The sequence below is a fragment of the Macrosteles quadrilineatus genome, unplaced genomic scaffold (assembly GCF_028750875.1).
Source record: "Macrosteles quadrilineatus isolate MER2022 unplaced genomic scaffold, UCM_ALF_1.0 Scaffold_3__2_contigs__length_128488019, whole genome shotgun sequence".
Classification (NCBI taxonomy): Eukaryota; Metazoa; Arthropoda; class Insecta; order Hemiptera; family Cicadellidae; genus Macrosteles; species Macrosteles quadrilineatus.
The window spans coordinates 99362986-99389415 of record NW_026542596.1 but is presented as its reverse complement, the minus strand read 5'-3'; the positions used below and the strand labels follow the sequence as shown (position 1 = coordinate 99389415).

At 35.7% G+C, this 26430-nt stretch overlaps 1 protein-coding gene across 2 annotated transcripts in view; it reads left to right on the top strand.

Annotated features, from left to right (window-relative positions):
• Positions 1–21057, top strand: part of LOC128989650 (uncharacterized) — a 29625-nt gene extending 8568 nt beyond the window's left edge. For both annotated transcript variants that reach the window (XM_054411612.1, XM_054411611.1), the window contains 9 exons: positions 1129–1363; positions 1859–2109; positions 2788–3002; positions 3767–3831; positions 5696–5774; positions 10307–10431; positions 11390–11693; positions 14600–14668; positions 18029–21057. In XM_054411612.1, coding sequence (XP_054267587.1) covers positions 1312–1363; positions 1859–2109; positions 2788–3002; positions 3767–3831; positions 5696–5774; positions 10307–10431; positions 11390–11693; positions 14600–14668; positions 18029–20921 — 4053 coding nt within the window. In that variant the 5' untranslated portion in view covers positions 1129–1311 and the 3' untranslated portion in view covers positions 20922–21057. The remainder of the gene's footprint in view (positions 1–1128; positions 1364–1858; positions 2110–2787; positions 3003–3766; positions 3832–5695; positions 5775–10306; positions 10432–11389; positions 11694–14599; positions 14669–18028) is intronic.
• Positions 21058–26430: the final 5373 nt, after the last annotated feature.

Below are 26430 nucleotides of genomic sequence, written 5' to 3'. Positions count from 1 at the left end.
AGCATCAGGAGTTTTCAAACAATACTTTTTTACGTCGGGTCGGGTAAGGAATATTAACTTGGAGTCTGTGGCTAAAATTGGGTTGCTTTGAAAATAGTGAATTTTTGGAAATATGAATTTTTATTCAGTAAGGGCAACACAAAGAACCTATATGTAGGCATAGTACAAAATATAAAAAATTGAAACACAATTTGTTACTTATTAACTGATTGCCTGTTATCTGTACTTATTTGTGGTCGGAGAGGTAAACAACGGTAACTCTTTGGTCTGCCTTCGTGATGTTAAGCCTAATCAAATTAAACATCTTGTTCCCCTTGTATATTATCTTTATTATACACTTATATTGTCTTACATAATGTGGTTTTTATTTTAACTTTTGGCGGTAAACCAAGTTAGTAGGTTACACCTCATTACCATCTTAACCAATTGTGCGACTCAGCCGGTTATCCGACAAAGCGCTAAATGAGTCATCCGTTGATGTATGTACATTATTATTGATCCTCATTGTGACTGGAGTCACACTTCACTTGGGATGTGTTTTATAACCCTTCCTCCTTGTCTATATTGATTTAAGTTTCAACTCCTAATCACCAAAGAGTGTTTTAAACACATCATATAAGATTACTTTTCTAAACTTTTAGGTTAACTTAAATATTATTTTTGTAAATCTACGCTTTTGTTGATTTGACACCTTCACAGGACCGTAAGTATCAAATTATGGAGTCAGTTGTAGTTTCGCCTACATTTTGATACTAATTATAATCTAACCTAGAAGACAAACAAGTGATTTTGTATGCACATGATAACAATTATTAGTTGTACTACATTAACTGATAAAATGGCCGTATACTGCAAATATAGTAGGTTTGGGTTATTTATTAATACCTTAAGAAATAAAGAATTTTTCCTTGATACTGCTGGAATTATAATTAAGGAATATCATCCCTACTCACCTAAAGGTAATGCAGAAAAAGAATCTACAATGAGTATCATGGCAGGTTTTTAGGGGTATATTTCTTTAAGGTACGGTACATTAACGCTAATTTTTTATAAAGTAGTATATTGGAACAGTTTGTTTGAGTATAAACCTTAGTAATTTTTTTTTAATGCTTGTTATATGGTTTCCAGAATGCAGATGAGAGAACACTGTTGTCTGAGAGAGTGAAGCTGGACAATGGTCAGCAGGCTGATGTGTTCTCTGTGGTGCGCAAGAAGGAAGGTGTGTGGTACACTTGTCATGTGTGCTCGGAAACTGTCGCGGGACTGTCGGCGTTGCGCCAACACTCAGACTCCGGCAGACACCGAGCCAACATGAGTAGACCAACTCACCCCTGCGCCAAGTTCATCAAACTTGATCCTAAAGGTAACCATACAGTTGTAGGCTAAACAGCAGATTTTTGGTTTTAGGGAATTTTGAACTTTAAGGGGTGGTTACAATTTATGACCATTTACAAATTTAATTTTAAATAAAAACCCTATACCACCCTGTTTCCATGACCTTTTGCTGGTTTGCGAACACATGAAAGTTAATGCACCCCTTAACCAATCATGTTAAATTTAGTTGAAATAGGATCACGTATGCTTGAGTTCTCACGTTCACGGACAAATTCTGTTTTTGTCCACCGGGGGCCATAACAAAAAGAAAATTGGTCCCGAGCCTAAATGTTACCCTGCCACCTATGGATTTTAGTAGTTTTACCAAATTTGCCTCTAAGAATGTTCACAGCACCACAATCTGTGAGTGGTTCATCCAATTATGCATATTTGAATAACAAATTGGCTGTAACTGGTCCATATAGATGGGATCCAAAAGTCAATGATAGTACTAAACACAACACCAATTTTTGTAACTTTGCAGAAAACCTTTCGCTGGAACCTGGTGAGCCAGTGCCACCCGGATTGGAAGAAGTTATTATAAAGAATGCGCTGATCCAACCCAAGTTGGATGCATACAAAGCACCATTGATTGGTCTAGAGTTTATGGTAGAATTGACAGAGTCAACGCTGGACGAGACCGAATACTACTACTGTCTGTTGTGTGAGAAGACCGGCAGCGAACGCAACATGTTCATTCACTTCACCAGCATATTCCACTACATGAAATATCTGGTAGGTGTAACAGCTAAATGCTTCTCAAAGTTTAGACATTGCACAGTTTTAAACAACAATTATTTGCACAAGGATTTTTTTGGGATAAGCAGATTTATTTGAATAAGATATATTGGCACAACACAAGAAACAAGACAACAAAATGTGGTATTTCTATAATCAATGGGACAATAAGAATATATGTATAGCCTAATAAAAAAATTCAAAGTATAGGTATAGAAAGTGGTTATTTATAACAGTTTTGCCAAATTTCTATTTCATTGGAATGTGATAGGTCAGCTACAGCTTTTCTACTGCTCCAGTAAGATTTGGGTAAAATTATGAAATCTATTATCTGCTTTCAATTTTATTCTGAACAACTGTGCTTCTGTGCATTTTATTTAGTCAGGACTGAAGTTTTCTTTTTCCTTGTGCCAGGCTCGTTGAATATTTTTTTTATAATGATATTTAAAAAAGACGTGTGTGTGCTTTTGAGGTATTTCAAATTTTTCAAATTTGTATGAACCAGTGGTTAAAATGATTTATAAACATTTTTACACTTAAAAATAAGAAAAATTCCGGACGGAGTGCGTTCAAAGACTTTTTCTATTTTTCTCCTCGTCCTCATTTAAAGGCTTGGCCTCAGCAACGATAAAACATACATGATAAGCCTAGTTTTTATTCTTACTATATTTCCAGAGCATGTACTTTCCTACTGTCGCAAGAAAATTGCAGGCATTACCTCAAAAGAAAGATATGAGGAAAGCCTTCGGTCTGCTTGTCACTGATATCATAAAAGATATTGAGGAGAAGTTTGGTCGTATGAAGCCCAAGACTGTTAAGTACCAAGAATTTTATTTTCAAGATCGGAAGAATGAACTGCATAAGACATCTTATGAAGGGCCTCATTTCAGGTTAGTATTTGTACTGTTTAAGTTATGTCTCTGTATTTTGTTGTTGGGTGATAATGACTTTGTGGGTTTAAGTTGCTTGGTAATGATTTAGATCAATGTTGAATGATTCTATGAATAAAAAAGAGTCAGTAGATTCCAGATTATCTACAAGTGAAATCACACTGCGGGTTAACCATGATCGCAATTAAATCTAAATAAATAAATAAACTAAGCAAGTTAAATGGACGTTATACAGTGACAGCTAATATATTTAGCGTGAGGAGGCCCATTATCTTGTGGGCAGACTGTAGAGTTGCCGTTCTTTACTTAACCGACCACCGATGTGTCACTGATAACACTTTGAGTGTGTTTTAGTTTTTGGTATTACTAGGCTTATTCATATTTATTTCATTTATTTTACAAATAGATACATATGAAACAAAGGTAAAAGGTATTTAGACCTTCAATGTTTAAATATGTTTTATTATTTACCTAAACCTGTATTCAAGCTTAACTATAAATTCAAAGTCAGTGTTTGGTTTAGGTCAAGTTTGCGTTGTCTACAATCACTCACCCACTCATTATCTCAGCTAATCGAGAGTCCACTATTCTTCTGGGTGTGCAGTAATTTTTCAACCTTGTAACATTCTAAAACTTGTGCTACAAGCAATGCAGAGTTTGGACTCCACCCAAAATATGTTTATTAGTTATGCAAATCAAAGTAATGAGCATTTAATTTGTGCACAAGTTGATATAACATTTTAACTTTTTGTTCAATTTTACAGGGAACTTGATGGTGAATTGTTTGATGAGAAGGCAACAGCTGAGAACCTTAACAAGAAGAACAAAGGTAAATACATTTTTAGAATTAAGGGATAACAGCTCCTCCTGAGGGACTTCATCAATTGTAGACATAACAAGTTGAACAAATCTGACCCATTTGGTCAATTCTCTTTGTCTACACCAAGTCCCTCAGGGGACAAATACAATGGTCTTCCTGGGGCTCACTCCTTTCTTAGGTGAGCCAGCTGCCACACCTTTGTTCTAAAAATCCCAATCATAGGCAAGTACCTTTTCCTTAACAAAACAGAGATAACTATCTGTTGATGGTAGTCAGAGTCACCCGATAAGTCTGTTGTAATGCACACAAATTTAAATCGGCAAACGGATAATATATTAAGTTCAATGTAACATTTGGTTTAAGTTTCCCAGTTTAATGTTTGTTTGGATCTGTAAATACGGTTTATTATCTCCAATATTCTCTGACATCATTGCCTGATTCATGCAAGGCCATAATTTCTATGCCAAGAGTGATGGTAAGTTTTTTAGGAGATCTATTGCATGTTTTGTACTACATAATTTTGTACCATGTGTTTATTGTTCGGTTAGGGACTGATATATGATCATTGTTAAGTCTTATGGGCATGGAGTAGAGTCTCAAACTTTGGAGCACTCCGTCAATAAGAGCTGTCTTACTGCAGTTTTATAAAGTTGTTTTTTTAACCACTGTGGGACCAGTTGATGGTCTTGGCATTATAACGCTCCTTAACACATTTGCTGTGGTTGCGTCATGACAACCGCGGCCGGGCAGTGTGGATGAGTGTGCGAAAATGTTTCGATTTAGTTTCATCCAATAGAAGAGGCATATTATAGCATGTACTGCGTTTCAGTTGTTGTGGACATAATTTTACAAGAAACCAACAGATAACCGCACTAAAACAGAAGTGCTCAGTATTGACAAATGGAGGGGAAAAAAGAGAAGTTACCTGGGTACACCATAAAAAATACCGCAAAAAGGCGTCAAGCCCAATTTTGAGGTTAGGTTCCTTTTACAATGTTACACTACACTGCACACTACAGTCATTATTGTTACCACAGAAAACATACTACGATAACCCAGAATGCCAACCGCATGGTAAAATGCATTAAGTACTTTGAGAGAGCTTTGCCTGTCAATTCGTAGGCAGCGCCACCAGCACTATGCACTCAGCATAGCAACGCTGGTGGCACTGCCTACAAAGTGACAGGCAAAGCTCTCTCAAAGTACTTAATGCTTTTTACCATGCTGTTGGCATTCTGGGTTATAGTAGTATGTTTTCTGTGTCGTTACCTTCTTGCATGTCATTAAATCTTAGCCAAAAGCCCATACTACACTGTTCAAAACGGACTGACACAGTAAGATACAAAAATAACCGATCCAAAAAAGAATAGCACAAAAAAAAACATACAAAACTGGCACTACATGCGGCAACAATAACAACGTTCCCCATCACATGCTGGGCTCACACCGAGGCAATGGTAGTGAGGGGGGTGGGGCGCAGTAGTGCTACATTTATAGTAGACTACCTGGAGTGCTAGTATTCAGGTACAACAATTATAGTAGCCCGCAGCAAACGTGTTAATTTAGTTTTGGATGTCATGAAACTTTTACAAAATAGTGCTTTTTGAACATTATGGGATTAGTTTATGCCCTTGACGATTATGAAATAGACCCGTTTGAATATTTTTTGTTCGTCTGACCCTAATAGTATTATTCCATCCCTGTCAGATATTAGTTGTTCTACTCTATTTATATATCGAACGAGAAATTGTTTTTCCTAAAAACCATATATGTTAAAATATAGATAAATACTACTGTTATTTAACAGTACTGTTCTTGAATTTTAAAATCTATTGTCCTGGTTTTACTCAATCTCTTCATTTATTGATTGCAGAAGTGATTGCTGCACCGCCTGTTACAATGCAGAGTATTACAGTGCCAAAATCAAACGAGAACACAGAATCATCTGGAATGTAAGCATTTTGTTAAACATTTGTGTTGTCTTATTATTTTTAAGATCCATGTTTTTATGAAAAGACTATTGTGGACCTTAGTTGTTCAACTCTCCACCATACATTTCTTATGGACGTTTCGTAGTTTGATAATTGTTTTAACATTATGTTTCTTGTATCTCCAGTTCTTATTGACGCTTGTAGTTCGTTCTAGGCTTAAAATATTCAGTAATATAAGGGCTTTCATTTGAGCTCTTGATCATTAAAATCAGACGAGTTGAAGACCAGCGACGAACCTCAGAACAATATTAAATTTAACTTTTTAGAAATATATTTTTATTAAAAGATTTATAACTCGGGTTGTTAATACGTCACAAAGGTATTTCTGGTCTCAAATTACTCAGTAAATGTTTGGCTTTAATTTTATTGATCATTAACCCTTTGGGCCCCAAAAAAATTTTTGCGATTTTTTTGGAGGTGACATGCCTATACTGCATGGTCAGTACTGGGAATGACAGGCCAAAATAGGCGGTTTTTACAGCATTGTATTAATTTGTTTATAACTTTATTTAATATTGAGATAGAAAAATTATTTTGGCATTATTTTTTAGCTTACTGCTATGGCAACAATTTGGCATAAAAATAAAAATAAAAAATAAAAATTTTAGTTGACAAAAATAAAAAAATAAAATAAAAAAATAAAAACTTTTTTTAATTTTTTATTTTGAGATGTATAAAAAATAAGTGAATAAGTGAGGAGGCACATCCTATTGCATTTTTATTAGTCACTATACATTTCTAAATAATACCTAAAGATTTGGTGCAAAAATATTTATAAATGACCAACTTATGGTATATTATGATAAATACTTCAATATCCGTTATCGGCCTAGTTACCGCAACAAACATGTTTTATTATAGTATACAAGTATCAATGTAGGAGATGCATATCAAATTGAAAGAAACTAATGGAACAGACCTAAGACTAAGAATCTTAACAATATATCTGATACAAATATTTTGTTTTACTCACCAAAAAGTTTTTTTCACTATGTTCCGTAACACCAAAAGTTTTAGTTTGTAAATGGAAATAACACCGATAACTCACATAATGTCTTAAAAATTGTTATGTGCTGTATCAGAGAAAGACCTCAGAAAAGAAGAAAATAGTATTCAACTAACACTAGTTTATAAAATTATTAAAAAAGGCTATTTACAGTATTTACAAATCCAAATGTTAACGTTTAGTTGCATTTGTGGCGATTGTAGCACTCCGCATGCAGTCCTGCTTTACAAAAGCAACACATAGTGCGCGCTCTTCTCCTTTTTCCATCTGGGTTTTTTTTTCCACTGCATACAGAACAGTTCTTTTCCTTGTTATCAGGAACTTTTTCCAACCCAAACCCTTTTCCAACTGTTGCGTCACCCCCACCTCTACCGGCAACTCCGTATTTCTTTTCGAACCAAGAATTTGCTAGTTCATCCACCACAGCTGTGATAAAAGAGGCACGGCTCATTGGTTTTTCGGTGTTAAGTTTGTACAAAACATATGCATTTAGCATCATGCGGCCAAATATGTTAAAAATCACTTTCTTCCAAGGTTTCATCGAACGTCGCTCATCAAGGTAAGTGTACAACATTTGATCAGTACCATCTATGCCCCCCATGCCATTGTTGTGCTGATGGACTATTCTAGGCTTAGTCTTTACAATTACTTTCCTACTTCTCATTTTTGTATATCTTACATTTTCTGCCTTGCTATCGGTTGATAGCAGAATAAACTGAGATTTGTTGGTCGGTTTCTCGCGGTAGGCCATGTACAAGGCGGGTCCTTTTCGAATGTATTTTTTTTGTCCAACAGCATATTTCCCCCGTAGCACAGTGCGCACACCTACTCTGTCAACTCTAACAGTTCCTGTAAGCCAAGTTAATTTAGAATATAAGTATCTAGCCAGGCGAAGAGTAGTGAAAAAATTATCCAAAAATAGATGAAAGCCTTTGTTCAAACAGTTGGCGATGTTCATTAGTTTGTTGACTACAGAGAATGCCAGGCCATGCTCAGTGGTTTCTTCATCATTTTCTCTGTATTTGGCACCTTTGTAGCAAAAAAGTGCCATGCAGTAATGGGTTAGCGCGTCACACAGTACCCACAGCTTCACTCCCCACCTGTGATGTTTTTTTTTTGGGAGGTATTGGGTCAAGCCAATCCGCTTTTTTGTCCCCACTAACGACTCGTCGACAGATAGTTTCTGGTAGGGTACATAGTAAAACTTGGCTAACCGGTTCAGATGGTCGATGAGTGGTTGAAATCTTCCGCATGGGTCATAGCCCGGTTCACCATGTTTCACAAGTTTGCTGCCATCAACCAAATGAAAAAATTTTAAGATAAGTTCAAACCGTGTTCGAGAAAACATTTTTGCAAACCAAGGAGTGGACAGGGACGATGGCTGGCTCCAATAGCTTCTGATTGAAGGCTTCCGGATTATGCCCATGTTTATAATAACAGCAAGGAAGCCTTTGAACTCCTCAGAGGTTAAATTTACCCAAGATCTCAATGTACTCTGAGGTGACAAGCCATGTTCAGCAGATCGCAAGAAATTTGTAGCGTATCTGTTTGTCTCTACTACAAATTTTGCTATCAATTCAGTAGTAAAAAACAGAGAGAAATTGGTAATTGGCGAGGAGTTTCTGGGTGGGCAATGCTTAGGACCTGGGACTTCATTGAAAGTGAAGTTGTGCTGGTAACCCGGATCATTATCCTCCTCGAGTTCATCCCAGTCACTGGACTCAGGTTCAACAGGTCTTCGCCTACTACGATTTGCTTGAGTCTGACTTCTTCCTCTCCCTCTGTGTGAACCCCTGCCTCTAGGCCTAGGCCTAGCACAATCCCTAGCAGTTTGAGTACCGGTATCTGTTGGCAAATCTGGTATAGCATCAGTAGGTCTAGCTTCTTCTGTAGGCATATCTAGGCCAAATCTATTGTCACTGCTAGTTGATGGTTGGCCTAAATTAAAATCAATTACTTCTGGAGGCAAATCTGCCAGAGGAAGGACATCATCAATGTCTTCTTCATCAGAGGAAAACATATGAGGTGATCTGATCGGTCTTTGCAAAAAACCTAGTCTAGGCCTACCACTATTTTCCGGGCTATATGTCGGGTCTTCATCCGTGTCGTCAACTAGTTCTGAGGAGGATGAATCAGCATCAGAACTTGCAATATTGTCACTGAAGTCAGAGTCATCACTGTTCTTGTCGGCAGAATATACATTCAAACCTGCTTCTTGAATGTTACACAACAGAGTGTTTTCACTAACAGGAGATTCTGCCCTAGTTCTTTTTTTACTCATATTTGAGACAAATAAAAACAGTCAACATGCAAGAAATAAAGGATAAAGAACTTATAGAAAGGAACTAGGCCTAAGTTAGTTAGTTAGTTATGAAAATAGGTTTCCATGTCCATGCAAGGGCTATAGCATGCACCCAAATAATTATGCAGTTACAGACGTAAGTTCATAGTTGATTACCATTATGATGTTTTGATAAACTCACTAAAAGAATAATAAAACTTTTGAAATTAACTTCAAACAACACCAATCTGTAGTAAAAATTACGGTATCCACGTAACAAAACAACAACAAACACCGGCAGTTACTCAAATAACAAACAACAACAAACAACAGAGTTGCTGACTCGTGAGACAGCTGAGCGATACAGACGACACAGCCTGCCGATATCGTTTTAGAAACAATAACAAATACTATATAAAATAAAAATTGACAAAATATTACTTGTAATATATTTTATTTATGCTTTGGCTACGCAATGACGTTTTCTGATACACAAAATACGTTAAAATAGCGCTGTACTATATAAAATAGTAGATGGCCGATATATCGGCATATTGTCTTTCTGCTCATGACCTTGGGGTGCCGATTTATCGGCACTGTGTCATTTTCAGCACAATATTGACATGCCGATAAATCGGCACTTGGGGCTCAAAGGGTTAAACAAAATCTGACAATTTTAAAATGAGTCATGGTTCTTAATTTAACATTAAAATGTATTTATACAATATATTTATAATATATTTATAAAATATTTAATACAGGCGGTGGTCCTAAGTCAATATCTCGAAAAATGTGCATAACAAATGCATGTGAAATATGTTTTTTTTTTAATTTGTCCAATGTTGGGAAAAGCCACCATTTTAAATTCTGATTTTAGTCACTTTCCCATGGATGGATTTTGTCGGATTTTGGATATGTTGTAAAGCGACATTTGTTGAGTAGAATACCACTTCAATCGCTTATGAAGCAATTTTGCCCAGGTCAAATCATAATTTTACTAGACTACTCCAGAAACTTCTTACATTGGAAATATAGTGCTTTGCTCAGTTTTCGCTTAGCTTATTTTCTTCCTAACCTATCATAAACTTATGTTTATCAATTCATTAAATATTAAACCAAAATTTAAGTTTAACATATTTTTGTGTGTGTAAATAATTAATTACTATCCATTTTTTTACATTTATTTATTACTACTTGTTTTTCTAGCACATTTAACAAGAACAACCGCATCAATGTTGACAAGAAACAAATAAGGTCTAGAGACGAGGATGGCCGGAATAGTAGTCCCGATGTTGAGATTGTCAATGTTACTCATAAAACTAAACCTCCAGGTATGATAATCCTAGACACATTTCTTAACTAGTGTTTTTGTGGTTTTGATCATACAACAAGTTCCTAGATCTGTTTTACTCCTAATTCATTTAATTTTGAAGAATCAATATTATCAAAAACTGTGTAAATACCTATGAATGGTAATCCCATTAAATTGCATTCAGCATCTTGGTTGGGCTTCAAATCGGAGCCATCTTTAAGCTATACATGGACATCCTGTTTTAGTTGTCTTCTACCAAAGACAATCAATTGAAAAAATAACTGATGCAGTACATTTGCGTTCACTGACACACTACATTTCAACGGATTTGGAAATAAATTAGTTGAATGTCCAGGTAAAGCCTGAAGATGGCTCAGATTTGCAGGGTGTCCGCAGAGGGAAATTTTTAAAAATATCGGGCATTATACGGATTTTCTTTGTCTCCGGTAAATGCACGTGAATTTTGTCTGAGATAGCCTAAAGGGAACTTTTGTTTTTGACGCTATTGCGTAACGCGAAGGAGGAACAGTTACATTTGGTTACGATAGTATGCTACCTGATAAGAATAACCACAAGATTACGCTCGAAAGATGAAAGATTTTTTTAAATACGTTTTTATTCTACCAATAAACTATTTATTTTAGGTATTCTATTTTGGGATGGATGAAAGATAAGAAAGCAACAAAAAGTGGTCACGTGTGCAAATACAGTGGGTGACTCAATAAGGCCTGAAACAATTATATTGTCATATCGTTTTTCCTTGTTTGTTTACCTTTTCAGATTCCTTATCGAATATACAGGAATTTTTTAGCCTGATTTTTTGGACACCTGGATTTGGGACCGAAAATAGCTGCATATTGTGGTTAAACGGATTACTATGACTAGATATTAACACCATTTTGAAAATTAATTGGTAATACAGAGGTTGTAATACCATCATTATTATTATTGTCTGCATTAATTCTGTCTGTCTGCAGGTCATAAGCGAACTAGGTCTAGAAGTTTGTCTTCAATTTCGTCACTCTCCAGTGCGTCGTCGCATGGGAAAAGCAGATACCGATATCGTAGCAGTTCCAGACACCATGTCAAGGGGACGAGTAACCGTCACTGGTCCAGATCTCGGTCCCGGTCGCCCAGCTACAGATACCGACGTCATGCAAGACGCTCACCCTCATATGGACACCGCAGTCGGTCGCCTCATGCGTACTCTCGCTCTCACTACCACAACAGTAGTCGTCCCCGACACACCAGTCGAGGTCACAGTCCTCCGCCACCCTACAGGTAGAAACCATATTTTTAAATTTTTGACCAACCAACCCCCTTCTGAAATGAATCCGCAAAAGTGTATTAGCAATTAATTTCAGGCACGACTCACAATTAGATGTAAGTTTTTGCAATTCCACGGAATAAAAGTCTTAGCCGTTTCATTGGGTTCCTGTACTCTATTTGTATTATATTTGTGCTGTAAAGCACAAGTACTGGTACTTGGCTTTCTTTGGATCAACATAATCTGTCAACATTCTCACCAATTCTGTACATGATTAATCCAGAGGTACTTCTGGAGCACATAAATCATAAACCTTCTGAAATTCTGATGTAAGCTAGGGCTTAAGCATGAAGTAATTTGTATACCTCATCTGTAGGATACATTCCCTGCCCATGTATGTGAATGAAGACTTCTTATAATGTTTTTGAATGTCTCAGCATCTTGGAAGGGATTGAACAAAATTGTTGATGTAAGCGGTCGCAATTTCCGAGTATCATTGTTGTATGGTCTGATCTGCTGTAGTCCTTCTGTTCCATTGACTCTTTCCAATTCACTTAAGCCGTGTTGTAATACATCAACTATTTTGAAATACATATCCTCCATGTTGGTCCTGTATGTGGTTTCAATGTCAAGCTCTTCTTCATCTGTTTTTACTTCAATGTTGTGCTGGATTTCCAGGGTGTCTACCAACCGGGAAATCCGGGAAAACCGGGAATTGTACTTAATTTTTTACTGGCCATGAAATGTACGGGAATTGTCCTTAAATGCCAGACTATGTCCTTAAATTTTTATTGGGCCATAATTTTATCGATCGCTAGTTGGTTAGGAGCACATAAAAGGTTTATCAGATGTTTGTTTACATTTTCATAATTTATTACTAGAGTAATTATGCAATAAAAACCCCATTAGAAGTCTCAAACCCATTAATATTTTATCACGACAATCAAGTGTCAAGTGAAGTACTTCCAAGAACTGTTGACTCAGTAGTAGCTTAGCTCATAAAAGTTTTATCACTTTTATTCCTTTACAACGTATTTATTTATTACTAGGGTAATCATTATTACATCCCAAACATATTTTATCATGGAAATAATAATTTTATAATGGCTGTTAAATTTCACTTCTTACTTGTACTTCAATTTACAATCAAGTGTCAAGTGAAGTACTTCCAAGAACTGTTGACTCAGTAGTAGCTTAGCTCATAAAAGTTTTATCACTTTTATTCCTTTACAAGTATTTATTTATTACTAGGGTAATCATTATTACATCCCAAACATATTTTATCATGGAAATAATAATTTTATAATGGCTGTTAAATTTCACTTCTTACTTGTACTTCAATTTGTCGCTGGCCATTGCTTAGTGCCATAAAACTGTTTATGGTTTCATATAAAACATGTAACTAATCTACAGTCTTATTTTGTAAGTTAAACCTTTTTTATGGATATTTTATCTTTCAATTGACAAAACCAAAAGCATTGTTGTTTGCATTAAATTTTTATCACTACGTAGACAAATTATATCATTGCATTTTCTGTATCTTTGTACATTATTGGCGGTCAGGTTTCAATTTTTTTATTTCCCATATTTATTTATTGCGTTGTATGCTTTAAGCAATCTAAATCTTATGAACTAGAATGATGATATTGTAGTGACTTTGCTGATATTATAACCTCATTGTTTGTTACTCAGTTTATAGGCCCTCCTAAATAATTAGGCCTAGGCCTGGGTATTTTGATTCTTTGAAAGTGCTGTAAAATATACTAAGAAAATGTAATTGAGCCTAAGATAAACTAATGATTGCTATGTCTCGATATTAACTTTGCAGATGAAAAGACAATAATCTTACTCTGTGCTTACTGGTAGCCGCTTACCATACTGATTTTGTGCCTAGAACCGAGTTACAATATATTCATTATGCTTATGCATTAAAGATTTTTTTTCAAAAGTAGTCGAGAACCTAACGTTGTGCCAGGGCGAATAATGCCAAATTAATCCGCCTGGATCAGATGTTATAATGATGACATGTCGGATGACTATGTTATGATGTTTCCGTGACCGATTGAGATATTTAGGATTTTGTCGCTATTGCAGGAGACAATGATTGCGTTTTTCTGTTACACTATAAAAGCTGTACCTAAAGTATATGTTTGTTTACTTTCAATAAGTTTCTATTTTGAAATTTAATTCTTGTTTATTATTATTTACTTTTCTCTCTGGAACAACTACAATGAAGAACAAGATTAATACAGTTTGACAAATCAGGAATGTTATTCTGTAATCACACCGACAAAGGTCCTTAAATGTACGGGAATTGTCCATGAATCTTTTATCCAGAATGTAGTAGACACCCTGATTTCTCTAATCGGTCCCAATAAGCACTCATGTATCACTGAGAGTCTTGTTCTGATACTATCAACTTTAATACCAGACAATTCTTCTAGCATTCTCTCAGCTCTATTCTACTGTCCTTTAACAACAGCTCTTACTTTCTTCATTTCACTTAATGTTCACTAATCATTATATCCACAGACCAAGCGACGCAGTTGTGCGTCAAACATCCCTATAGACCACTGCAGAGAATTCAGTGCCTTCAAATAGACCGTTACAAAGATATAAGCATTTTGATATCATTGGAACACCGACGCAAATATGTGTCGTCAGTCTATTTTAATGTGACTAGCCGTTGCATATATGCGTCGCAGGTCTATATGAATGAAAAATGTTGTACTATTGCGGTAGCAAACGTGTTAAGGAGATATTTTACTGTAAATCCAATCAGGCAAATGGAAATCTGCTTAGTCTGCAGGTTTGCTGCGACAGGGGTATTTTTTTATTGCTACTGTACAAAGCTCCTATGCAGGTTGTAATAATAATCAACAACTAGTCATGTTTAATAAAGTGTCTTTTGTTTTTCCAGATTACGAGTGGACAGATATGGAAGAGAAATACGAGAGATATATGATAGCCGCAGTGATAGGTATCGCAGGTGAGATGCTTTAAACCACAGACTAATAGGGGAAAGAAATGTCTAATTCACCTGAACAGTCAGATAAACATTAATGCAATTCAATTAAAAAATACTCTATTAAAAAATATATAAGAGTATTTAAAACAATACATGAACAGGATTCAGAACTCTTGGCCTACGTCATACATGTTTAATAACAAGATAGCAAACTGATACATATTTTTATATAAACCAATAATAATTTAAGCTAACTTAAGCTAACATTTAAAGATTTTTGGCTTTTATTATTTTGGGAAGGTAGTTACAGTGGAGTCCCGATAATCCGAACTTCGGTAATCCGAAAGTCCGCTTAATCCAAAACAAAAAATATATTTTTATATTTTTTTTATAAAAAAATTAAAATGTTTAAAAATTTGTTGAAATTTTTTTTATTAAACTTTTTTTAACACAGTTAGCTGTATTTCGTCAAAGTATTCTGTAGCGGCCAGGCGAGATAGACCTTTTTTAGAGTATTTTAGTAAATATTTCACTATTTTTGTTATTAACATTTTTCATTTTCGTCCCGGGCTCCAATCCCGCCAAATCACAAATGGATTTTATCAAGTGATAATGCTGCAGCCACTAGGTCTAGCCTTAAGTAATGTGAAAAACAATCATGGGCTCGTGCCATCGTCCTAAGACAAAAAAAATTTAAAAAAAATTTTTTCAAAAAATAAAAAAAACAAAAAAAAACGTTTAATCCGAAATATTTGGTAATCCAAAATGGGCCCGGTCCCAACCATTTCGAACTAACGGGACTCTACTGTATAATATTTTATCCCAGAAACAGTAGGATTTTTGTTTGAAATCGCTTTTTTAGAATTATTAATTTGAAAATTTTCTTGATTTTAGCGAATTTCCCATATAGGGAATAAGCTATTACCGTAGGTCTCATGGTAAGACCTAGACCCGGGACCGATTTACTTCGTTCGTTTTGAGGTCCCCAGAGGCCAAAAACACCATCCGTTCAAATTCATATATATATATATATTTATATATGTGTCCGTTAGCGCGATAACTCGAGCAAAAATGGCCCGATTTTGATGAAATTTGGTACAAACGTGTAAACCTACATTTATTCGAACGAGTTCGCGAACCAGCATAATCGGACCATGGGAACAGGGGTTTATGGGGGGTTTTATGGGGTAAAAATAGGTTTTTCCCATTTTTAACCCTAAAAATGAAAATTTTTGCAATTTATTTCTCAACCATTTTGTAGAGCTTAAAAAAAGAAATAAATTAGTATATTGAAGCGCTGTTTTATGCCAAACGGTCACGGAGAAAATTCAAAAAAGTGTAATTTAAAATTCCCATGTTATTCTTATGGAGAAAATAAAAACTGTTGTAGTTTACTTGTTAAATGGATATATGTTGATAAAATTTGGCAAATTTATTTATTTCATCCTATACTATTGACATATGGTCAAAAAACACTTTTTACCTTCCCCGTAGCAGCAAACCTAAGCACTGGTTAAATCTAATGTTATTTAAATTGGGAATAAATATGTCTTATTTATGGAAATATTTTAGTAAAAATGTAATCAGGCAAGTTGAAATTCGCTTAGTCTGCAGGTTTGCTGCGGCGAGGGTATTTTTTTATTGTATGTGTGAATTATAGATATGTAATAATTAGTTGAGTTTCTAATCGATTAACAGGATTTACAATCAGAGTTACATTTCTATCCGACATTTTTCCGTCATATACTTTAACTATATGGGTCTAAATGAACTTTATATTTTCTTTTCAATGTAAAATATTTGTTAAATTAATAACCAAACTTCAACCCACACTGTTTATCTAAGTTGGCCCTCCCATTTGCTGAGATTCATATAAAAAAAGTTTAGTATAAATTGCACACATCAGGAAATGAAATGCATGTACGACAACCTAAGTACTACACTTGTCAGTTTTACATATTAGTCATCATTGGCCAAGTGCCGCCAAAGCCTGATTGTGACACGGGCACTCATAGGTAAACCGTGCCAGTGGGTTAGCGGCTGACCTACCTGCCAGCCATAAAATGCCATGACATACTAGTTATCTTACTGTACTACAAATTACTGAGTTGTATGTATAATTTCTTAGCAAGTTAAAAAGTTCTCATGAGTTGTTTTTGCAAGATAGGCTAGAATACTTAAAAGCGAGCAGGGAACCTATGACCTCTTTAAATCAATTTTTTAAAGTTGGCCAAGGCTCTGGTTAGGCTTTTAGCCAGAAGATTTTTTGCATATTATTTATCCAATGTATTACCAATCTTTTCTTTCCTTTGGGAGATGAAGCCAACGCAAGTTGTACAAGAAGGAAGCTTGGGCTTCATAGGCCTACTCACAAATAATTTACTTATTTACAAAAGATCCTTTTTATTAAATTAGATTTAACACCCCAGTTGTAAGGCTTTTGCAGCTTGTTTTGTAAAACTTGCTTATTTGTAAAACTTTTTTTACTTGAATAAATAAATAAATAAATAAATAAATAATTCAATTCTATAATGATTAAGTTCAGCTTCTATTATAAATAAAATATTATATATTTCCACCGACCTTGTAGATGATGAAAGGTGTTCACAGCTGGGGTACCCCACCTGGTAGCGTCATGTTGTTCTGGAAACAGTTTATGTTGCACAAAAAAAAAAAAAACAAGATCAATAGGTGTAATAAAAAAAGAAGATCTTCGATGGCCTAATAATGAGGGTTGAGTTTGGTCTAAAAATGAAATATTGCAATTTTGCAAGTTATAGGTCGGTATGGCAGTAAGCGTAAATGCTGCATGAAAAGAGTGAAAGAGGCTACAGAAACTCAGGACAATAGAACATTTGTCTGATTTGTTTTAAAATCAAATAAAATATACTACAGTAGAACCCCTCATATCCGACCATGACAGGACAGGGCCATAGTCGGAATGGCCAAAAAGTGGGATATTGGGAGGAAGCATAACCTGGAGTCTCCGCGACTTTGGTAATCTTCTCCCGGGACCGCGGCAACACCCGTGAGCGTAACTTGCAGTCTCCAAGACTTTGGTAATCTTCTCCCGCAACGGAGACAACACCCGTTATCGGCGACAGTGGTGATCGTCTGCCACGATTACAACAACATCCACCATTGGCGTTTCAGGCGTTATCGCCCAGACAGGAAACAAGTAGACAGTCAAACACTAGGTCAGATATCCCGAGGAGTCGGTTATTCGGAAGTCGGATATGAGGGGTTCTACTGTAAACCAAAATTGATATCTTACACTAGTTGTTGTTTAGTAAAAACTTTTTAAAATACAATATTCTAAAAAGTTTTAATCAAATATATTACAATTGCTACCTTTTCACACAATTTTATTTTATTTTTCAGGGAATATACTCCAGAAGGAAGAATATCCCCAAAAGAGATGATTTCTTCTGAAGAAAAAGCCATTTGGGAAAAATTTCGAGAAGAACTTAAAAAAGTGGAAACTGCTAAACTAGAAAAACTAAAATACTATGAAAAAAATCCTGAAAAACATCCACAGTATCCTGAAGAATGGAAAGCTTTTTGGAATAAAAGATACAATGAATTACAGAGGTCCGGAATTGATCCTAGTAAACATGATTTTAAACCTGAATGGATTGCCGTTTGGGCAAAGCGTACAAAAGAAATTCATGAAGAAGATTTAGCCAAAGCTAAAGAGGAATTGAAAAAGAAGTTTAATCTGCCTGAAGATCCTGGAGACAATGCTATGCCTTGGAAATATCATCAAAGAAAAAGAAAGAATACCAGCCCAGGTCTAGTTGATATATCCCCCCCGACCCCTGAAAAGAAAGATATGATAGCTGACATTAAAACTACTTGGAAAGCTTTTACAGGCTCTGACATTAAAGATACTCCGAAGCGACCATTGTCTCCATGGGAAGACGATGTGCCATCTTCAAGGCGAAAAAATTCACCCAAATCGACATCTTCAACTCCACCACCAAACGCCGACGAGAAGCTGTTAGAAGACATGCCTCAGAGAAAAACAAGGACATCAGCATTAATTTTTGTTCTGAGAAAATTCACTGTTTTAGAGCAACAGTTGGGTTCTCTGGCGCCGAAAACATTTGAATTGATGTCTCAATCATTGGCATTAGAAAAAATAAAAGAAGATGCCTCATTGGATCTTTTGCTGGAAGAGGAAAATAGTGTATACTTGGAAACTGTGAGGGAAAAACTGATTGCACTGTTATGTGCCGGTGTTGTACCTAGAAACTGTGTTAATACGGCTCGATCAGCAATAAAAAACACGGATGTCGCTTTGTATCTTGCCTCAAAGAAACAGAGATCTCTTCCAGTGGCGACAGTCAGAGCTGTGATGCATGGATCATTTCCCCCTCCTCCGAGTAGTTTAGGCATTCAACCCTATGCTTCTGTAGGCTTACAGCCTGTGACTAGATCTGAACCTATGGTTGTTCCAGGAGTTGGTGCAGTGGATAAGATAGCAATTGCTCAGCAGATAGCAGCAGCGCTGGTAGAGCAAGGAAAAACTAATGTAACCGAAAGTGAATTGAATCAGCTGATAAATGCTGTTGTTGGCATGGCTGAAGCCTCAGCTCATTCCTCTCGACCAATGACAACTGCTTATTTTCTGCAACAGTTGCAAGCTGCACAAAATTCCTCTGTACCTACTCCTGCAACTTCTATTCCTCCGGTCGCTCCATCCATCGGAAATCTAGAACCTCTTAAACCAGTGTCAAGTGAAGCTCAACTTCAGATAAATGCTCCCCAACCAGCAAGTAACATCTTACAACCAAAGTCATCTGCCGCATTTGGAGCTCTTAAACTATTGCAATCAGCATACAATGAGTCCACTAAAGCAGATCAAGACTCTCCCAAACGAGATGTGGAACAAGTTCCCACTAACAGTTTCATCTCCGATCAAGAATTGGCATCCACACTGTCTGTATTTAATAAGATGACTAAAGAAGACCAACCTTCTTTTGTACAAAGGCTTAAAACGAACAATATTGAAATGTACAAGCGTTTGTGCCCTTTCATTCCTACAAGTGTAATCGTAGCAGCTGACAATCCTTCACCTTCGTCTACTTCCAGTAATGTGAAACGATCTCCTATCAATATTCCTATTTCTAAAAATAAAAGTGAGCAGAAAATCAAATCTACTTCTTCTGGTCGTTTATCTCCATTTTCTCAGAGATCAGGTGGTGCTAACCCGACTATTGGAGACAAAGTTGTCATTGACGATGACGATGACGAAGACGGTAAGAACGATGTTAAGATTGTACACGAAAGCCGTAACACACAGGTACCTTTTCTAGGAAACTTTGATAGTTCTAAATATAAGAGTAAAGAGAGTGATTTAGAAGATGATGACGACGACGACGATGACTATTCCTTTGAAGATGTTTATAAAGCGGCACAAGAAAAATTGAGGCAGCAACAAAAACTTATCGATGAGGAAAATAAAAAAAATCAATCAAATGAATCAAAAGAAACCACAAAACCAGAGGCTAAACAAGCTGACGAATTGAACAGTGATAAATCTCGGCAGAGTACCCCACAAAGTAATACATGGTCAAACCTTGGCAATCCTGAAAAACCTCCATTTATTACAGCAGAAAACCCATCCCAACTCAAACAAACAACTAATGACCAGTTAAATACACAAAAAGGTAATCCAGACAATATTTTCATGGGCAAACAATCGCTTTATTCAGACGCCATTCCAGCAAGACATGATGCTTACCAAGGTTCTAACCAACAACCTTATACTTACCAAGGGCCCACTCAGGAGCGACAGTCGCAGCTAGACCCTTACACAAATTCTGGCCAACCTCAACCTGCGTATGGCACCAGCTTTATTCCTACATATTCAAACAAAGAGCAGTATTCAGGTAATCCCCAAGTGAATACAGATTACTATAATAAAAACAGTAATTTTGCCTCTAATAAAGAGCAACCTGGGACATATGGAAATCCCTACGGTTCAAACAGAGATTCTTTTAATGCACCTCCTTCCAACGCCTCATCAAACCCTACATACGGGAATCAAAATATTGCAAACCCACGGTATGGGAATCAGTCGACTCCAGGAAATTCAAACTATGGAAATCCTATCAGCACTTACAGTAATAATCAGTACGGCTACAGAGATCCTCAAACTGGAGCTAACAATTTCTCTCAAGGGTACCCTCAAACACCCAACCCTCCAAATTACTCTAACCAGCCGGCTGTCCCCCCGAGATATCCTAATCAGAGGTACCCTCCTTACTAGAGATAATTATGTTATCAATAATGAATGCTTTGTTTATTAATGCAAGAAATGTATTTAGTTATATCATTTTAAAAAAAGTTATCAATCAAGTAGAAACATACACATTTTTAACATTAAAACTGCTTTATTTGTAAAACATGTTTTTCTTTACCTTGGTTTCCCTTTTTTTATTAAGGGTAGTTTCTATCAATACATAGACTATTTGGTTGTTATTTATCTTCTTCAATAAGGAAATAAAATGTATTTGTAAGACAAAAAATTGTATCATTTTGATGTTGATAGTAAACCAAATTTTATTACTTTCTCCTCATATACATAGTATTTGGAGCAAGTATTGTTTTCATCAAAATTTTCAAGTTTGAGTGAATATATCTGTTTTGGATCCCTCTGAACCCAAAAAAGTGGTTTACGTAGTGTTGTCTATTCGTGTGTGTGTGGGTTTGAACAGAGCTACAGACCACAAATGTCGTTCAATTTTGATGAAATTTGGTTTATATTTACTCATCTATGGTATCTCCAGGGTTTTTTTTTCATTTTTTGATATTTTGATTTTTAATGATGATTTCCTCATAACTTATAAATTAACAGAAAAATTGAATTTTCTCGAAGATGGCCCGAACTATTTTGATAAAAATTTAGTATGTTGTATCCCTTTAAATTTTGAACAAAATAGTACTGTAGAGACCTCCCATTCTTGTAAAAATTACGGTTCAAAAATTATGGCAACTTGTGAAGAAATCGGGTTTTCAAAACAGCCGGTTTTGATTGAAATTAGTATGTGATGGTCCTTATAATTAACAAAATAGCGCAACCCCCCATTGCTGTAAAAATTACGGTTTAAAAGTTATTGAGTTACTCTCATTGCTTACCCATAATAAAGGTGGTTGACAGGTGGCTTAACCAAAACGGTTCCATAAAATGAATCAAGGTTAATAAGTACGATATGTAATATATAAACAGTGAGGCGTAGCCGAGCCCCTCTCATTAGAAAGGGGCTTTTCTAACCCATGGAACATTTTTTTTCGCTGAAATAAAATACTGTATTATATAGACGTTGTTTTGAATTAATTTTTCTTACACACCATGGTAATAAAAAGGCTATTTTTAGCATGTGGGTTAACTGAAAAATTGGTTATCCGAAACGGCTCTTCCCCCTTTATTTCGGTCAACCGGGGTTCTACTGTTAGTCCAGGCAAATTAGATCAAAAATAGGGTGTGCTCCCCAAAAAATCGTCTAAAGCTGGAAAGTGTTTTAATACCTTTTGGGAGTCCCAAATAATACTCCTGTGAGTTTGCGACGGATTCTGACGTCTGCTTAAGTTTTGGGAGTCGAAAAACTATGAAAATTTTGCACTTTTTTCAGTTTTTCGCTTATAACTCCTAAATAACGAATCCTAAGGAAAATGTTGTTCAAAGGTGTCTTTTCGTGCATTAGATTCCGCGTCGATTGATGTTAATTACGTCAAAATCGGCCAAACCGTTTAGCCGCTGTAGCTTTTCAAAGTTGGGATATTTTCAATAACATGGCCAAAAGGTTGATTATTTGACCAGTTTTCGGCTTACAACTCCTAAACGACGCATGCTATACAAAAATGCACCTGTAGTTAGTTTGGAAAACACAAAATTCACCGTATGATTTTTTTTTATTAATCAATAACGGCAATTGATTGTTACCTACTTTGTATGGTCGCCATTTCATTAAAAAAAGTATTATAGTTAAATTTGGGAAATTTTACTAAAATTGGTAACAACATAGATCCTGTCCTTAAATGGATTATGAATGATTAGATAGTGTATACTTATCTTTATCTAGCACTATTTTGAGATTAATAGCTCATAAGCATGCACAATGTTAAAATGGGGTAAAAATAAAGTTTTAAAAAGCCCCCATAACTTTGGAATGAATCAAGATTTTTTTAAACTGTTTGTGGCATTGTAATCAGGGTAAAAATCTAGTTCGTAATATTGGGTCACAACCCCACCTTTACTTTAGAAAAAAATATTTTGCATCCAATATGGCGGATCCAAGATGGCGGCCGGAAATGACCACCTTGTCAAAATGAAGTACTTACTACTCAACAATGTTTGGAAGTGGTCTGGGATTGATATTCGAAAAAATGTAGAAAAAAGTTGTGGGGGGACAATTAAAACTCACCTTGTATAATGGGTGGCTGGGATATGAATCCTAGAATTTTTGGAACCTCAGACAAAAATATTAGACTTAAAATTTCATAGGGTGTCTTATTCTCATCACACCTTATTAGGTAAAGCTCTGGATGACCATCATTGAATAAACCACTATCTAATCATTCATAATCCATTTAAGGACAGGATCTATGTTGTTACCAATTTTAGTAAAATTTCCCAACTTTAACTATAATACTTTTTTTAATGAAATGGCGACCATACAAAGTAGGTAACAATCAATTGCTGTTATTGATTAATAAAAAAAATCATACGCAGAATTTTGTGTTTTCCAAACTAACTACAGGTGCATTTTTGTATAGCATGCGACGTTTAGGAGTTGTAAGCCGAAAACTGGTCAAATAATCAACCTTTTGGCCATGTTATTGAAAATATCCCAACTTTGAAAAGCTACAGCGGCTAAACGGTTTGGCCGATTTTGACGTAATTAACATCAATCGACGCGGAATTTAATGCACGAAAAGACAACTTTGAACAACATTTTCCTTAGGATTCGTTATTTAGGAGTTATAAGCGAAAAACTGAAAAAAGTGCAAAATTTTCATAGTTTTTCGACTCCCAAAACTCAAGCACACGTCAGAATCCGTCGCAAACTCACAGGAGTATTATTTGGGACCCCCAAAAGGTATTAAAACACTTTCCAGCTTTAGACGATTTTTTGGGGAGCATATGTCTAATTTGCCTGGGCTATGTAGTCTATTTAGAAAATCCAAAAATTATTTTATGGGTGAAGATATTAGCGAATTTCCCTATAGGGAAGTAGCTATTACCGTAGGTCTCATGGTAAGACCTAGGCCCGGGACCGATTTACTTTTTCATTTTGATGTCCCCAGAGGCCAAAAACACCATTCGTTCAAATTTTTATATATCTATATATAGATATATATATATATATATATATATATGTGTCCATCCGCACGATAACTTGAGTAATTTTTGTCCGATTTTGATAAAATTTGGTTTGAAGGTGTAAGGCGGGATAAACTTGAACGAGTTCGCGAACCAGCTTGATCGGGCTATGGGAACGGGGGTTTACGGGGGGTTTTATGGGGTAAAAATAGGTTTTTCCCATTTTTGACCCAAAAAACATAAAATTTCGCAAAATCTTTCCAAACCATTTTGTAGAGCTTAAAAAAACAAATAATATAGTATATTGAAGTGTTACTATGCGCCTAATGGTTACGGAGAAAATTCCAAAAAAATGTAAATTTTTAATTCCCATGTTATTCTTATGGAGAACAAGTAAACTGTTGTAGTTTGCTTGTTTATGAACATATTTTGATCAAATTTGGAAAATGTTTTTATTTCTTACTAACTATTAACATTTTACAAAAAAAAACAGTTTTACCCTCCCTGATGCAGCAAACCTAAGTACCTGAATTAGTTTAAAATTCTATTTTAATAGGAAATAAATGTTACATTTTTAAGTAGACATTTTAGTGTAAATCCAATCAGGCAAATGGAAATTCGCTTAGTCTGCAGGTTTGCTGCGGCGGGGGTATTTTTATATCTCACACTGAGAGTTTTTACTGTGTTGCATGAAAACTGTAAAATCTTACTGGTTCGTGAAGCGGAATGGGAACAGTGGTTTATGGAGGGTTTTATATGGTAAAAATTGGTTTTTCCCATTTTTGACCTTATAAACATAAAATTTTGCAATTTCTTTTCAAACCATTTTGCAGAGCTCACAAACCAAATAAGTAGGATATTGAAGCGTTGTTATGCGCCTAATAGTTTACAGAAAAAATTACAAAATATTGTAAATTTAAAATTTCCATGCTATTCTTATGGAGGATAAGTAAACTGTTAGTTTGCTTCTTTATGAACATATTTAGATCAAATTTGGGAAATGCATTTAGTTTGATTTCATATTAAACTATTACCATTTTACAAAAAAAAAACTATTACCCTCCCAGTTGCAGCAAACCTAAGTACGGTACTTGTTAAACTAATGCTATTTAAATAGGGAACACATGTGATATTTTTATGGATATATTATACAGTAGACTCCCTCTTATCCGGACTCCTCGGGACCGATGCCAGTCCGGATAACCGGTTTTCCGGTTAAACCGACGTCCCCAAAAACTTTTTTAAACGGACCGTTTAAATGCATAATGTATACAGTATTTGACTTATAGTCTGATTTTTACCGGAGTGCGGCTGGAGCTCAGCCCTACCTGCGAGGGACCCGACTCACGCACGCACACTCACCACCGTCCTAATTGCCTGAAAGCCCCGATCCCCTATCCACTAAGTTAGAAATATAACATCTGTTAATGATACCTCAAAATTGCAATTCATTTGATGTTAGATATACAGTAAAATGGTTAGTGTTAATAAATTTTTTGTTTAATTCAATGAAAAATGAGTCCAAACACGAAATAATTATGACAAGTAGCTAGCTAATAAAAACGTGTTTAAATATTCGTAGCTTTTACACTTTGTAAGCAAAATATATATTGTTTGGTATCATTTTCCTAAGCATTTTGAGCTGAAGTCAAAAGCGTTACCAGATTTTATAACAAACGTAAAATAAAAAAACAATCATAGTTTAATTTCCGTGAGCCACCGATGACTCGAATGGCAGGACAATGGTCCGTCCCACGTCCGTCCTAATCCCTTGCGTCTGTGTGTGTGAGGCCTGCGTGTGTGTGAGTAGGGTCGACCCTTCAGCCAGCCGCTTTCCGTCAACAATCACACTATAAATTTAGGAGAGCATTGTATTTATACACGTGATTGCTGGTCTCAAATCTTTCCCACGAGAACAGTCGTTTCAGTACCGCCCACTTCCTGCCGATCTGGTCCGGTTAAACCGATGTGCTGATAAAAATTGTCCGGTTAAAGAGATGTCATTTCCGCTGAGTGTAGTCCGGTTAAACCGATGTCCGGTTAAAAGGTGTCCGGATAAGAGAGAGTCTACTGTAGTGTAAATCCAATTAGGGGAATGGCAATTTGCTTAGTCTGCAGGTTTTCTGTGGCTGGGGTATTTAAATATGGACTCATAAAACCAGTAATAGACTCATAAAATTATGGCTTGGCTTAAAAGACGTCAAAGCTCAAAACTTTTGCGAAAATGTTTGCCTCGGCTCAAACCTAAAAATGAATATTTTTGCCCAACTCTAGAAAAAAGACAGATAGACCCAAAAACTGGTGATGATATGTCCTTTGTAATGTTGTGATCTGTTTAAGTGTTTTCCGAGAAACTGAACAAAATATTTGTCGATTATAAGAACCCTACCTACAACCTAGATTTTTTCTTCACACTAAAAATAGCCACAAAGATAAAACTTAATTTAAAAAGTGT